This window comes from Hyperolius riggenbachi, chromosome 3, assembly GCF_040937935.1.
Source record: "Hyperolius riggenbachi isolate aHypRig1 chromosome 3, aHypRig1.pri, whole genome shotgun sequence".
Lineage (NCBI taxonomy): Eukaryota > Metazoa > Chordata > Amphibia > Anura > Hyperoliidae > Hyperolius > Hyperolius riggenbachi.
Window position 1 is genome coordinate 82,302,210 of NC_090648.1, and position 16,594 is coordinate 82,318,803.

Below are 16,594 nucleotides of genomic sequence, written 5' to 3' on the forward strand. Positions count from 1 at the left end.
TTAAACATTTTCGCACAAAATCGTTAGCGTTTATTGAAATTCGTGTTTGCGCGCAAAAACGATAACGATTTCACACAAACGTTTTAATTGAACGCGAAAAACGGCCGTGCTAACAGTTAGCACTCTTTTGTAAATCAAGCCCATAGTATATGTACACATAGCTATAGTGAGTAACTTTTGAGAGCAAAGTTATTTATTAAGGGGAACCTGAAATGAAAATGTACTGTAAATGTGGAGGCTGCCATATTTATTTACTATTAAACAATACCAATTGCCTGGCTGTCCTGCTGATCTTTCTGCCACCAGTAGAATCTTAATGAAATCACATACCTGAAACAGCATGTGGCTAATCTAGTCAGACTTCTGTCTGAAACCTCGAATCTGCATGCTTGTTCAGGTGCTATGGCTTAAAATATTAGCAGCACAAGATAAGCAGGCCAGCCAGGCAATCTGCATTGCTTAAAGGAAATACATTTGTCAACCTCCTTATCCCTCTAACTACAGGTTTCCTTTAAGGCCTGTGATTGAAGTAATTATGCATAGTCAAATAACCGATGCACATTAATTGTAAATCATAATTAATCTAAACCAATATCTGCACAGGGCGTGACTTTCCCATCCATGCATGCCATGTGGTCCTCCTGGGCTCCACCTCTTGAGCGTAATAGACTGTTAAGTCTTTCCTATGCAGGTTAGTACAGTATATAATAATTCCACTAACATTTTCTTGAGTGCTAAACCTTTTTCACATTGTGGAGAACAAAACAATCCTACAATGGCCTCTCAACTTTTGGAGCCAGGAAAAAGTGACACAAAGCCCCTCCCCTGCCACGCCTTTAGCCATGCCATGATTTTACATGTGATGGTCTTCCTATAAAGTTCCCTGGTGTCTAGTTGACCCCACCCTCCCCAGTAAAGCTTCACTGATGTCTGTTTTTTTTCCTCCCTCCCTAATAAAGCTTCCCTGGTGGTCTAGTGGTTTACCCCCCCCCCCCCCCCACCCCATAATGTTTCCCAGGTGGTGATAGTGACCCGTCCTGTGCACCTCCAGCATATAATGCAGAGTATCACTCTCCTGGTCCACCAGAGTCCAGCGATGTGCTTCCTCCTATCACCACTCACCTCTATATCTAGTGTCCGCTTCTCCTGCGCTGCGTAATTATGGGCCATGTGGGGAGATGGAGATGCCAGGCTCTAGAGGGAAAGGTGAGCAGAGGCCGCATATTGCTGGACTCCCCTGAAGCAGGTGATAGACGCACTGCTTCTGCTTACTCTGCATTATATGCTGGGAGAGCACGGGGCTGGGGCATGCAGCAGGACACGGAACCATAACTCCCAACCCAGGAATGTCCTGGGCACATCGGGACAGCTGGGAGGTATGCAATGGTGCTTTAAAGTTTGTGATCTCTTTTGAATTATTCTGCCTAAATGTGACAAATTCGATTTGTAAAAAAAAATTATAATCCAAAATTAGACATTTGTGTGACAAACATGTTAAACTTTGGTTTCAGTGCCTTCTTAAGGGCCCGTTTCCACTAGGAGTAGTGCGATGCGGCTACATAGCCGCATCGCACCGCAGGTGTCCTGAAACACATGCACAGCAATGGAAGAGTTTCCGCTGTGTGCATGATGTGCGGAGCGATCCGAGAATCTGCAGCCACGTCCCATCTCCACCACTGACTTCCGCATCGGGAGATGTGGAAGTAATGCGGCCGGCGGCGGAAGTGATGCGATGCGGCTAGGTAGCCGCATTCGCATCATTTAGTAGTGGAAACCGGCCCTTAGGCAGCAATGACTGGAAAATGAAAGCTTTCCATCTACTGTTGATCAGTCCTGCACATCAGCCTTGAGAATTTCAGTTATACTGGTGGGGTTCATTGAGTAAACTGCCAGCTTTAATCATTAAAGCGGTATAAAACCCTGACATAATATTCAATAAAAACATGGTTTCCTACTTTTTCTATGCCATACGGTTATCATATTTTCTTTTGTGCATAAGTATTAATATTCATTTAGAAATTATACGTTCCCAAAGTACACTTTTTTTGCTCTGAAAGCTGACTTTGCATTTTATTTATAACTGCTTTATTCATGTTCTAACGCAACCAGAAATTCTTTCTGGTTGTCTGACTTTGTTCAGCAGAGCCTGCAGTGTCAGAGAAGTGTTTATTTACATTCCTCACTTGATACAATTAAACACAAGATAACATTATCTCAAGTTCGGATGCCTGCAGCTTTGCTGGCAGGGAAGCTTCTAAGTCCTGTGTGTAACCCTTTGAATGCTGTTCTAGTAAAAAAAAATGCTGGTTGTATATAATATGCTGTAAATAATTTATTAGAGCAAAGAATAAATGCTGGGTTTCATTCCGCTTTAAATAAACCTAAGCATCCTTTCTTTCACTGGAATTTCTCCTGGCTTATAATAGCTATAGGAGCTGCCATGTAGATCTGTTCTATTGCCTTCTAAACTACAGGCTTATTAGAACCTTCAATATAAACATTGTAGTAAGTTGGATCATTTGTCTTTCAGGGGCACAGCTTGGAACAGTTGTTTCTCTTCCTCTCTCTGGCTTAATCTGCTACTACATGGACTGGGCTTACGTGTTTTACATTTTTGGTAAGTACTGGTTGATTCACAAACTGATCTCATAAATTGTTTCCTTAAGTATTTTCCACCTTAAGTGACGATGCAGGTCCCAGAATGTAGCTACAGTATGTGTTCTTTTGCTATGGGGAGTGGGGAGAAAAAGCAAGAGAGCAGTGCAGGAGTGACGTCACACAGTGGGCGGAGTGAGTGGGGAGAACAATGCCATAAGTCATTTCTCTGTAGGGTCAATCCCCCAGATGGATTGCACGCTGACCTGCCGAGGGACATCGGGGGCCACTGTACACACACTAGATTCTCACCAGAGGTGGCCCTTATCAGTCAAGTTTTATCTGGATTTTGTAAAAGGCTTGAAGGGAAGATCCGGGGTAGTGGGGGGATCCCCTGGCAGCCGATATGTCCCTCGCCACAGTTCCGCTCCCAGCCGGTGGCCCGGTGGTACTCTCCATTGGAGATGCTGACCTCGCCAGGTCGGCATCTTCTGCGCATGCAGCTTGTGATCGCGTTCACGTGGTCTGGAGCCTGAGCAGACACAGAAGTCGTCGACCTCCAATGGAGGGGATCCCGGGCCACTGCCTGGGAACGGAGCTGCGGCAGGGGACCTAACGGCTGCCAGGGACTGGAGGAAGCCCCGGGTAAGTAGAACTTTTTTTAAAATTAATTTTACCTCAGATCTTCCCTTTAATGGACAACTGCAACGAGAAGAATATGGAGGCTGCCAGACTTGTTGCCTGGCTGTCCTGCTGATCCTCTGCCTCTAATACTTTTAGCCATAGCCCCTGAACAAGCATGCAGCAGATCAGGTGTTCCTGACATTATTGCCAGATCTGGACAAGATTAGCTGCATGCTTGTTTCTGGTGTTATTCAGACACTACTGCAGCCACATAGACCAGAGGGGCTGCCAGGCAACTGGTATTGTTCAAAAGGAACTAAATACGGCAGCCTCCATATACCTCTCACTATGGTTGTCCTTTAAGTAAAAAATCTGGTCTTATTTCTTTATAACTTAAATCTGTTTATATTTCTCCATAGCAAAATCTTTATTTCTGACCCCACTGGCTGCATGTTTGTGTAAGTTTATAGTTTAGAAATGTCTAAATACTAATTCCAGCAAGCTTTTAAAGACTATTACTGTATAAGCAAAGGATTATGGTTTTTTTAACTGATCTAAATACAGGATAGTTTTAAAGTACAACTGAGGTGAGAGGGATGCCATATTTATTTCCTTTCAAAGGGAACCCAAGGTGATAGGGATAACAATATAAAATGGGAGGCAGAGGTAGACTTGCCTCCCCAGAGAAGACACAATAGTGTATCAAAAGTAACATTTATTCTTACTGCAACCGATTTTGCAACGCGTTTCACGGGTCCACGCCCGCCTCCTCAGGCATACACTATTGTTGTCTTCTGTGGGGAGGTAAGTCTACCTCTGCCCCCATTTTATATTGTTTTTAATATATTTTATTCTAGCTGGTGCCTCTGTATTCTTTACAAGTATCCCTTTAAACAATGCTCATTGCCTGGCTTTCCCGCTAATCTTCTGTGAAACACTTGTGCTCACAGCATGCACACTGCTGTGGGGCCTAGTCCGGGCCAATTTCCAAAGAAACAGAAGCTGCCTGTGGGGGTGGGGTGGGGCGGAGGACGCAATCCTCCACTGGATAACATTTCTGACAAAACTATGTACTTTTAAGTCCATGTTTTTTCTTGTCTGGTATATCATTTAACCCATTAGCAGCTTCAATACAGTTTTCTCGTTTGAAGTCAAAAGCAGTGCAATTATCTCAAACAGCGGAATTCGTTGTGCTGTAATTATATTGGAACGCTTTGATCCTTTCCTGCTAACATAAAATACAGAAACTGAAAGCAGAAGTCCTCTGTTATTATCTCGCACTGCCCCCTAGTGACAGAAGGCCATAAATACACATTACAGCAGTATTAATTAAAAGCTAGGAAATCTAACAAAGAAGAAATAAAAAAATGTGGTAAAATAACTTGGCCTGGAGCACTTGCAAGTCGCTAAATTGGCTGCTAAAGGCACTTTCAGAGGAACGGCTGACAGCAGAGCACAGAACTGCTTGTCCGCGGCTCCTGTTTATGTGTAGGGTGCTTACAGCCAGCCCTGAGCATCCGAGCAGCCGGCCCTAGACGTGACATGCAGTGGGTTTTAACCAGGCAGTAACTGCACCGCGTGTAAACCGGCTTGTGGTTACAAAAGTTCCCATTTGGTTGCCTTATTTTGCAACTGGAAGGCGCTTGACCCTGGCCATCCGGCAGCTAAACGGTGCATTTAATGCGACATTCAGAAGTTAGTCTAAAAGAGAAACATAGACCCCGAAAATGCATGCAGATCAGATGTTTGACTCAAGTCTGACTGCATGAAAGACCACCAGGACAGCCAGGCAATTAGTATTTGTCACGGACGATTGCGGGGACGCAGGCGCGTCCTGGAACCGCCCGTGAAGAAAAGAACGATCGCACTCGATTCCTGCATCGATTGCGCTTCAGATCAATAGAACCAAGATTTGATGTGTAGTATCTCTCTGCCTAGGAACAGCTGGGGGATCTGTCTTAGCTGAAGTGACAGCCTGGGGGAAGGTGTTAATTAGCTTGGACATATTCCCTGTGGAAGGCACAATTCCCCTTTTGGTTCTGGGAACCAGGTGACACTTAGCTGATCTCATGGAGATGTTAATTAACCAAAGGATGCCTAGGTACAGCCAGGCAGGCTACGAATCCACGGGAGGTCTTGACACTTTGCTCCCTAGTAAAGATCAAAGGAAAGTCAGCTGTTAGCAGCTAGAACACACCCTGAATAAACCTGAAGTCTCATGGCATAATCCATAACTTCCCAGATCTGTAATATTTCTGGGGTTCCTGAGATGGCAGCTTCACCAAACGTGGGGGAAGTGTAGCATGAGCCCCGGTGCTGGTTCTGAGGAAGTTTCAGAACATTCTGAGGTAAGGACTGCCAGTTAGGCAGTTTGAAAATGCCCTGATGATACCACAGGGGTCCCACCCCTCATGTCTGGTATCAGGGCGCTGGGTAAATCGAGACAGACCTGAAAATGTTAATAAATCTGCCCTGACCTGTACGGTTCTGTGAGTTAGAGCCCATATATGGGTAGATATGATTTCTAGCCCCCAGGATAAGGAGAGGGCTCATCTCATCTTCTAAGGGGGTGTATGGCTCCCCGCCCTCACTCCCTCCTACTGAAGCAGGGGCATAAGAATGGCAGAGGACCCAAACTCAGTGTCCTCCACACTGAAACATCTTGAATTCATCAGATGCCAGCTTGAGGATATGCTGGCATCCACCTGGTCTGAACTCTGAACTTTGATTGAAATCCAGAACTGATTTTTCCCACAAAAAGGACATCTTTCCAGGAACTAAGTATTTTTCTCCCTTCTTTTATTTTTCATACTGGCTATTACTGTTTTAATAATTGTTGATTTTAATAATTGTCTGTATATATTAATTATTTATATTGCGTGAATAAACGACTTTCTCCAAGTCATTCACTGTCTGCTACCCTGCTTATCAGCACACACAGAACTGATCCCGGGTCTCTGAAGATACGCTACTGTTTGTTTGTTGTTGGCTAGACAGAATATCGTGTGTTTAACCGTTTTATTCGCAGGATTAGTCAGTTAATGGGCTCCACGGTCCCATGGTAACCGCGGTGGTGGCAGTTTACTCTGAACCAGTAGGTGACGTTGTAATTACCCGTGTCTCACAGGCTCCCTTCTGAGTTGTCTGCGGCTAATTCTTAACGGTTCCTGCGCATTGACTGCGACCAGAGTTCGCACGATCTGTGCGCTGGCACCGTTTAGAAGGCTAAGTGCGGTCAGCCACTAGGGCTCATGTGACAGTGTTAGGCAGCGGTTGGGACCTGTGTTGTGCTGAAAGTATCTACGATAGCGCTAGCGCTATCGAGAAACGAACTAATTCGTTGGTGTAGCTGGAAGGCAATATATTTTTTATATATACAGAGAGACTGTGTAGCCAGTACCCCTCCCCAAAAGTTTTATTTTATTTGGCATGGAAATGTCCGGGAACTACAAGAAAATGTGCCTGGCGGACCTGCAAAATCTTTGTCAAGAGAGAGGCATTGATGTCGGCCGCAAGACGCAACGGGACCTGGTAACGGAATTGTTTCAATGGGATACCCAGCAACTGCGGGAGCCGGGGGTGTCCGCTGAAGTGGATACCAGCCCATCTGACCCAAGTCAAGGGGAACCAGAGACTGAAGATTCTGCGCATACGGAGGTTGAGCATCCTGCGGGCCCTGCTGCAACAGTTACGCCAGAGACTGTCAGTGTGGACCCCAATCCCAGAGTTTCTGAAAGTACTCGCCCGGAAACGGCCAGTACTGGACTGTCCATGGTTGCTGACCCGGTAATGCAGCAGGCATTACAAAAGCTGATGGAGACTGACCTGGACAAGTACCTGCAGTACATGGCGGAGCAAAAGCGAGAGGAACGGGAGCGCCAATCTGCAGAGGCGCGGGAGAGACGACAGCATGAGCTCAACATGGCAAAGGTTCAACAGGCCAGCCGGAGTTCACCGCCCAGCCTCCCTGCTGAAGGAGCTGCAGCACCCGTAAGTGCAAAATTTAAATTTGCTAATATTGAAAAAGACACTGACATTGACTTGTTTTTGCGGTCTTTTGAAAAAGCATGCCGTCAGTATCGTCTGTCCCAAGACCAGTGGGCCAGACATCTGACACCTTTGCTGCGCTACAAAGCGCTTGATGCCTTCGCAGAATTGCCTGCGGAGAAGGATAATGATTATGCTGCTATAAAAGACGCTATCATTACTAAGTACCAGCTGATGCCAGAAGCCTATCGGAAAAAGTTCAGGGCCTGGCAGAAAAAGTCTTCTGACTCGTATCGAGATGTGGTCAGCAGCTTGCTTACCACACTCCGCCAGTGGACTCTAGGCCTCACCAAAGGGTCTTATGATGTCCTGGAGGACTTGATAGTCCTGGAACAATTTCTGAACATTTGCCCTGCTGATGTACGACAATTTGTGCTAGAACGCAAGCCGGCTTCAGCAACTGTCGCTGCAGACCTTGCTGAGACTTTTGCAACTACCCGGGTGGCTGATACCCGCAGGACTGTCCCATCCAGCTGGAGAGGAGGTCAGCCCAATACTCTGGCAGACTCTCCTGCCCCTGTGAGCCGTCAGCCACAGAGGCCACCCAGCGCAGCTGCTGCACCCAGGCCTGCAGCGCCTGGAGAGGTCACCTGTCACTACTGCCGCCAGCCCGGACACATGAAGTTCGACTGCCCGGAGCGGAGACAGACACCACCAGCACCTGCATCATCTGCATCACCTGCACCTCACCCACAGCAGAGGCAACCCGCCAGCGAACCACAGCCTGGATCATCAGATTTTGTCCTGTTTGCCCGTGGAAAGGAAATCCCCGACCGAACCGACCAGCAGCAACTTGTTAGAGTGAACGGCAAAGTTGTCACCGGATTCCGAGACACCGGAGCTGACATCACGTTAGTTCACTCACACCTTGTACCAAAGGAGAGCATCAGCTCCAGCCGATCCCTTGCCCTTACTGGAGTAGAGGGCACCCTTTTCCACATAGCCCACGCAAAAGTGAAGCTGGATTGGGGAGTGGGAAGAGTCCAAGAACGGGTTGTTGGGGTTATGAAGGATCTCCCAGTCCCTGTGTTGCTAGGGACTGATTTGGGCAAGCTTGTGTCCTACTATGAACCTGCCACGACCGCCTTGTCGCTCACGGAAGGAGACGGACTCTCCACCCACCACCAGGTACTTTATACACTTGGGGGAGCACCAGGGGGAGGTGGGTTGAATGTGCCCAGTTCAAGGGTACCAGGTTCAATAGTGCCTGCTTCAAAGGCACCTGAGTTTGAGGTACAGACTGTCTGTTGTGATGATGCTGTAGCTGTACCTGAGTTTACTGTACAACCTGTCTGTAATGAAAAAATGTCTATACCTGTCAATGTCATTACTGCATGCAATGATGATTTGAGTAATGTCCGTCTGTGCCATTCTGACAGTGTACCTGTGCTAGCAGTACCGCGCAGCTGCACTGCTCAGAACCCGAGCTCAGAACAGGTGGAGGGGGTTCCGGCCTCCTCCCCCTCCTCTGACCGCAGGGATGAGACCTTTCAGCCGCTGGCCTCGTGTGACATGAGCCAGTTGGCTGAAACTGACAGCGCCATATTCTCAGCCGCACTACAAAGTGACCCAAGCCTGGAGGTGCTCAGGCAGCAAGCCGCTGAGCCCCTCGCAGACGGGGCCGCTTTCAAGGTGTACTGGGAAGGTGGGAGACTGTACAGTGAGTCTGTACAGCCCCCTACAGGTAGATCCCACGCGAATACCAAGTGGCTTGTGGTCCCGAGTGCGTTCAGGGGACATGTGCTGAAATCCGCACATGGTAATCCTCTGACAGGGCACTCGGGTGTCCGCAAGACACTCGCCGGTATTCGGAACCAGTTTTATTGGCCCCGGATGAACGGGGATGTAGCAAACTACTGCAGGGCATGTGCCGTCTGTCAGGAGCTGGGAAGGTCCAGGGATTCCCGCAGGGTTCCCTTAGGTCCACAGCCACTCAGCAGGGGAACCCTGCGTGGGCTGGCTGTTGACCTAACCAACCCACTGCCCGTTGTCAGCAGTCCCGGCAGACACCACGTCCGACTGCAGTGGCGCAAACGCCCTGTCCAGAACGGTCCATGTTGGGTCAACCCTGAGGGTAGCAGACCGCGACCGGTCCAGGGGAACCGAGCCACAGGCTCCAATAGGTTTTCCCGCCGTACCGGCAACTCGAGGCCCGTCAGCCAGGTTAGCGGCGCCGCCACACATCTTGCGGATGAGTGGCTGAGCCGCAGACAAGGGGGAGGGCTGTCACGGACGATTGCGGGGACGCAGGCGCGTCCTGGAACCGCCCGTGAAGAAAAGAACGATCGCACTCGATTCCTGCATCGATTGCGCTTCAGATCAATAGAACCAAGATTTGATGTGTAGTATCTCTCTGCCTAGGAACAGCTGGGGGATCTGTCTTAGCTGAAGTGACAGCCTGGGGGGAAGGTGTTAATTAGCTTGGACATATTCCCTGTTGAAGGCACAATTCCCCTTTTGGTTCTGGGAACCAGGTGACACTTAGCTGATCTCATGGAGATGTTAATTAACCAAAGGATGCCTAGGTACAGCCAGGCAGGCTACGAATCCACGGGAGGTCTTGACACTTTGCTCCCTAGTAAAGATCAAAGGAAAGTCAGCTGTTAGCAGCTAGAACACACCCTGAATAAACCTGAAGTCTCATGGCATAATCCATAACTTCCCAGATCTGTAATATTTCTGGGGTTCCTGAGATGGCAGCTTCACCAAACGTGGGGGAAGTGTAGCATGAGCCCCGGTGCTGGTTCTGAGGAAGTTTCAGAACATTCTGAGGTAAGGACTGCCAGTTAGGCAGTTTGAAAATGCCCTGATGATACCACAGGGGTCCCACCCCTCATGTCTGGTATCAGGGCGCTGGGTAAATCGAGACAGACCTGAAAATGTTAATAAATCTGCCCTGACCTGTACGGTTCTGTGAGTTAGAGCCCATATATGGGTAGATATGATTTCTAGCCCCCAGGATAAGGGGAGGGCTCATCTCATCTTCTAAGGGGGTGTATGGCTCCCCGCCCTCACTCCCTCCTACTGAAGCAGGGGCATAAGAATGGCAGAGGACCCAAACTCAGTGTCCTCCACACTGAAACATCTTGAATTCATCAGATGCCAGCTTGAGGATATGCTGGCATCCACCTGGTCTGAACTCTGAACTTTGATTGAAATCCAGAACTGATTTTTCCCACAAAAAGGACATCTTTCCAGGAACTAAGTATTTTTCTCCCTTCTTTTATTTTTCATACTGGCTATTACTGTTTTAATAATTGTTGATTTTAATAATTGTCTGTATATATTAATTATTTATATTGCGTGAATAAACGACTTTCTCCAAGTCATTCACTGTCTGCTACCCTGCTTATCAGCACACACAGAACTGATCCCGGGTCTCTGAAGATACGCTACTGTTTGTTTGTTGTTGGCTAGACAGAATATCGTGTGTTTAACCGTTTTATTCGCAGGATTAGTCAGTTAATGGGCTCCACGGTCCCATGGTAACCGCGGTGGTGGCAGTTTACTCTGAACCAGTAGGTGACGTTGTAATTACCCGTGTCTCACAGGCTCCCTTCTGAGTTGTCTGCGGCTAATTCTTAACGGTTCCTGCGCATTGACTGCGACCAGAGTTCGCACGATCTGTGCGCTGGCACCGTTTAGAAGGCTAAGTGCGGTCAGCCACTAGGGCTCATGTGACAGTATTGTTTAAAAGGAAATAAATATAGCAGCCTCCCTATCTTTCCCACTTCAGATGTCCTTCAATAGAACCTACAGTTTTCTTTTTTTTTTTTACTGTGCACATGTTGGTTATAGAGAGCAATATTATAATGTAGTTTCTATTCTCATTGCTTTACTCCTGCAGGTTTACTCGGTGTGTTATGGTTCCTGCTATGGTACTTCTTAGCCAGTGACAGCCCTCAGAGTCATCACTCTATTTCTGACAATGAGAAAGAATATATTCTATCTGCTCTCAAACATGAAGTAAGTGTATAGCAAGATGGGTATAGAAAGCAATGTTTCTTTCCTGAATGTCAGTCTGTGGAGACTTGCAAAGAAGTGTGATTAATTAACTGTATTAAACCTCGTACTCACGCTAAACTAAAGTTGTTTGAAACATCCAACAAACAGATTTGACCGTGTCCGATTTGACAAGACGAGCGACCGACATCAAGCATCTTGCTCAACCCATCCAGCGAATCAACTCACAGGAATGTTGGGCAGATATCTTGCTGTCGGCCACATATGTATATTGTAATTTGAATGATCTTGTTCTACTGAATGCGGACATGTGATGCACTGCCACTTGCGTGCACAGTATTTAAACCCATGAAAAGCTGAAAAATGGAATACTGAACTTACCTGGGTCTTCCTCCAGCCCCACGTAGCCCGTGAGGTCCCTCGGCATCTTCTGGGTCCCTTCCGTTATCCTGCTGGTAGCTACATAAGCTGCACGACCCATCGAGAGTTGTACAAAACTGCGCATGCGCGGCCGTCCACATTCCTTTTTTTAGCTCTGTCCAGGGTCCCTTTAAATAAGTTGGTCACTTGCAATATCTGTGTGCAGAAAATACTTGTCATTTCAACGACGTCGAAAGTAAAGTCATTTCCACAACATTGGTCCTGTGTTTTGTGCAACTTTTGTTTGGCGTGTATACGGCCCTTTAGACAATGTTGACATTAGACTGATTCTGGGACAGGTAGTGACAGGATTATGGACTTAGTAACGCACAGTGGAAAATGTCAGTGCTATATAAATGAATAGTAATGACAATAAATGGCCAATGTCACTGAGGGAACCCCAGGTTGAATATAAATGTACGTGCTGACTATTGTTGCTGTCCAATGTTTTGATAATCATAAAATTCTCCCCGAAAACCACAAATTAATTTTTGAAAAAACTCTGACTAAATAATTGTCATGTTTAAAAGAAAATTTAGTGGGTAATCCCATAATGTCCTGGGCCCACACAGCAGACAGCGAGCCACGGATGCTGAGCAAGGACATGAGGTGCATTGTGGGGAGAAACATGACTGGCCACTTTATCTGTGATGAGAGACATCTAATGGAATAAGGCCACACCTAGTGCATATTACATGGCAGCCAGTTTCTAGCCAGCTGGCTTTTTCTGTCTGGTGATCTAACTAGTTAGATCAAGACTGTGCAGCTTAGACGATGAAATATAATTGGGGAGAGGAAATCATTGATTTTTTTTTATTGATGTGAGTGGTTTACAGTAGTGCATTTCCAGGATTTAGAAGTAAATAATGGTTTGCACCTTACATTTTGATTGGCTAATTTTACCACCTGTATGAAGTATGAGGGCCATAACATTTTGAATACTATGAGCAGATGGTGTAGGTTAGGTAAGCCTGCATACTATATGGAGGTGGTAACATTGGCCAATCAAAATGGAAGGTGTGTACCAGGCAGGGTCTGGCAGTAATAACACATAAGGGAATAGAGCCCACAGTCTAAGTGGTTGGGGGGGGGGGAGACTAACAAACAAAACTACACAGTGGCCTTTCACTTCTTTCAGCCCATTCTCCCTGTTTTCTCTTTCAGGTTTTCCAGGACAAGGAGGTTCTGGTGTGTGAGATGCTGAAGTCGCTGCCTCTGTGGGCAATCGCTGTAGCTCACTTTTCGGAAGCCTTTTCATTTTACATTTTGCTTACTCTATTACCTACATATATGAAGGAGGTCTTGCATTTCAATACACAGGAGGTAAATAATATCCCCCAATGAAGGCTTTGGGCCAAAACCCCGGTGTTGGGATTGTGTTTTTACATGACAATAAACAAGAAGGTGTCTTGTAAGTTTTTGATTTTATTGTATTTGTGTAATGCCGGGTGAAATGTACGTTTACTGTCTGCGCACATAAAAGTCCCAGTTTTTAAGTGAATAGACCCCGAGGATACTGGGGGATTGCCTTAAACTAATTAAATCAAGCGTCATGTAATGTGAAATATATTGCTCTTTTCCTTGTGTTCTATATGTTACAGTTTTCAACTTAACCACTTGAGGACTGCGGTGTTAAACCCTCCTAGTGACCAGGCCATTGTTACAGAAATAGGCCACTGCAGCTTTAAGGCCTCACTGATTTATCCCCTCCCCTTTCTCCCCACCAACAGAGATTTCTGCTGGTGGGCTCTGATCGATCCCCAGTGGTGTTGTTTTTTTTTTTTTTGTACAAATATTTATTTTTGTAATTTCCTTATTTTATTTTTATTTTCAAACCCGCCCTCCCTCCCCCCGCCAGCCAATCACTGTGATCGAGTGTCATAGGCTTCACCCCTGAGCCTCTGGAGGGGACAACACGGCTGTCCCCAGTACAGCACTGCCTTAGATTGCAGCGCTGCACGGAGTAAAAAGAAGGCGGTTTCACAGTCTAACAGTCTCCTAGCGGCGATTGCCGCTGGGAGACTGAAGGCTCCACCTACCAAGCAGAGATGCACGTGATCTCCTGCAAAACAGGCCTGCAGAACAGGCGGTCCTGGGGCTGCTGCCTCGGCCACGCCCATCGGCTTGACGCGGTCGGCAAGCAGTTAAAGGACAACTGAAGCGAGAGGGATGTGGAGGCTGCCATATTTCCTTTTAAGCAATACCAGTTGCCTGGCTATCCTGTTGTTTCTCTGCCTCTAATACTTTTAGCCGTAGACACTGAACAAGCATGCAGCAGATCAGGTGTTTCTCACATTGTCAGATCTGGCAAGATTAGCTACATGCTTGTTTCTGATGTGATTCAGACACTACTGCAACCAAATAGACCAGCAGGGCTGCCAGGCAACTAGTATTGTTTAACAGGAAATAAGTATGGCAGCCTCCATGTGCCTCTTGTTATCCGGCAGCAGCGGGGGTCGCCTGACGCCAGATACATGTGCCTGCCTCAAGCAACCGGCATAAAAAAAGCACAAACCTCCCCCTGCAAATACTCACCAGGACTCCAGCGATGTTTGGCGGGCTCTGCACGGATTTATGGCATCCTCCGTGTACGTAAGTCACATGACTCGCATTGATTCATGTGACAAGTTGGCTTCCATGCACAGCGCCGGAAAGCCGCTAGGAGCCCGCAGGGAGGTACAGGAGACTGCCAGACATCGCTGGAATCCCAGTAAGTATTTAAAAAGTATTTAAACAGAGACTGCTCTCTGCCCCTGCGGGTGGAGCTTCGGAATTCTCTGGGAGCACTCAGCCCGGTCCGTACTGCAAGTCTGCGAGAGAGGAGGAGCCAGCGCAGGAGCAACGGGACCAGGAGAGGAACAGGAAGGCTCTAAGCAGGGGTCCCCGGTCCGCGGCCCACTGCCGGTCCGTGAGCCGTTTCCTCCCAGTCTGTGGGTCTGGCCTCTCGCTCCCTCTCCCCCTGCGGCCGCCACTCGTGCTATCTTAGCTGGCGGTCGCTTCCTCTTCTATACTCCCCGGTTTGCTCTTCTCCTCCATTCACCATCTTCTATTACAGCAGCGCATCCCACGGCTGCTGTGAATAGACAGAAGCAGGAGAGCGGCTTCCTGTAGCGGCCAAGTATATCGCGGTTACCATGGGAACCTCTCTCCTGCTTCCTGCCTATTCACAGCAGCCGTGGGATGCGCTGCTGTAATAGAAGATGGTGAATGGCCACACCCACAACAACGCCCCAGCCAATCCCCCGGCCCCCAGAGAAATGTTTGGTCTGGATAGCGGCCCCCGGGCCGAGAAAGGTTGGGGACCCCTGCTCTATAGGACGCAGAGCCTTCACTCTCCTAAGGTAAGTATCTGGCTTATTTTCTCACTTCAGACTCCCTTTAACACTGGAGACACTAATCACATAGTGATTGCTATACTTCACATCGCACAGAAAATGTTTAGTCCAACTGGTATTGTTTAAAACGAAATGAACATGGCAGCCTCCATATTCTTATCTGAGGCTTTGTTCACATCTAAAAATGCAAACGCAAGCGTTTTATTTTTAGCGCCTCCTGGCGCTCCACTGCACACTCAGTTTTTGTTAAAAGCGTTTTTCTACAGTGTTTTTTTTTTTTTTCATTCACTCCCTGATGCAAGTCAGAAAGTGAACTCTTTGACTCTGAAAAGTATAAATACAATGTATTTATTCTTAAAAACGTGAACGCAATTGCTGCACAAATCAATTTTGTGAGTGTTTTGCGTTTTTCCTATACCTTTCATTGAGGAAAAATCGCCTCAAAAATGGTACAGGCAGCGCTTTGCTGAGCGGATCACAAACTAACCGCTCAGCTGTGAACTCTCTCATAGGAAATCATTGCACAAGCGTTTTTAGGGCGATTTTTGAAAATCGCCTGCGCTTGAATAATGGGCAAAAACTCCCTAGATGTGAACGAGCCCTAAAGGTGCATACACACGCACTACAGAAGCCAACGACGGGTCCGTCAGACCCTCCCACTGGGCAGACTTTCAGCAGACTATAGTGCGTGTGTACGCACTGTCGGCGGACTGATAAGGCTGTTCCTGAACGATCCGGCCAGCGGGAGGGTCTGACGGACCCGTCGTTGGCTTCCATAGTGCGTGTCTACGCACCTTAAGGCTGGGTACTGCAGTGCACGCTGTCTGCATCCTAACACACGTGTTATATCGAAGCCTGGTCAGTGTCTACGCAATGTGCACATATTCACGTGCGTTATGCGTAAAACTGCATGCAATTTGTAGATAACACGAATTGTGTGACCGCACTCGGATTATAGCCATTATTTATTATTACACGTGTTCCTTCACAGAATGGATTCCTCTCTGCTCTTCCTTATCTGGGAGCCTGGCTTAGCATGAACATTACTGGACATATAGCGGACTTCATGAGAGAAAGGCTGAACTTTACCACTACAGCAGTACGCAAGATTTTTAATACATTGGGTAAGGGAAATGTGTATTTCAAATATTTCTATTAGTGCAAAAATAGAATTTTACAAGTGCCACAGTTTTCCTCCCGGGTTAAAATGATACCCGACATGCCATATTTCATCACTAGTTGGGAATGTGGCGTACCATTATTGCCAGCTTGTAAGTTTGTAGCGATTGGATCCGATCCCTATGGCACACCGTTTGGGGACCCCAATGCTGTACAGATACATTGGGCCACTGCACAGTGATGCATCTGCACAATCGCTACAGGTGACTGCCGTTACAGATGTCTACTAATCTTAACTGTGTGTCTTCTAATCTGTTTTGATGGCTACCTGACTGCCATGGCGTAGATTTCAAGCGGACACGGCGTGTTCTCGCCGCTTTCGTCGCTCCCGACTATCTTGCCACTGTCTCCTCACCGCAGCTCACTCATTCTGCCATCTCTATAATGGCAGAGCCCTGTGAGCAGGCCAGGAGCCGATTTCATTGGCTTTT

The 16,594-nt window shown here is 47.3% G+C and overlaps 1 protein-coding gene across 4 annotated transcripts in view; it reads left to right on the plus strand.

Annotated features, from left to right (window-relative positions):
• The window catches only part of LOC137562764 (sialin-like), a 49,208-nt gene that overhangs the window by 16,183 nt on the left and 16,431 nt on the right, over positions 1-16,594 (plus strand). For all 4 annotated transcript variants that reach the window (XM_068274432.1, XM_068274431.1, XM_068274429.1 and 1 more), the window contains 5 exons: positions 604-691; positions 2,531-2,617; positions 11,114-11,232; positions 12,814-12,972; positions 15,976-16,108. In XM_068274432.1, coding sequence (XP_068130533.1) covers positions 604-691; positions 2,531-2,617; positions 11,114-11,232; positions 12,814-12,972; positions 15,976-16,108 — 586 coding nt within the window. The remainder of the gene's footprint in view (positions 1-603; positions 692-2,530; positions 2,618-11,113; positions 11,233-12,813; positions 12,973-15,975; positions 16,109-16,594) is intronic.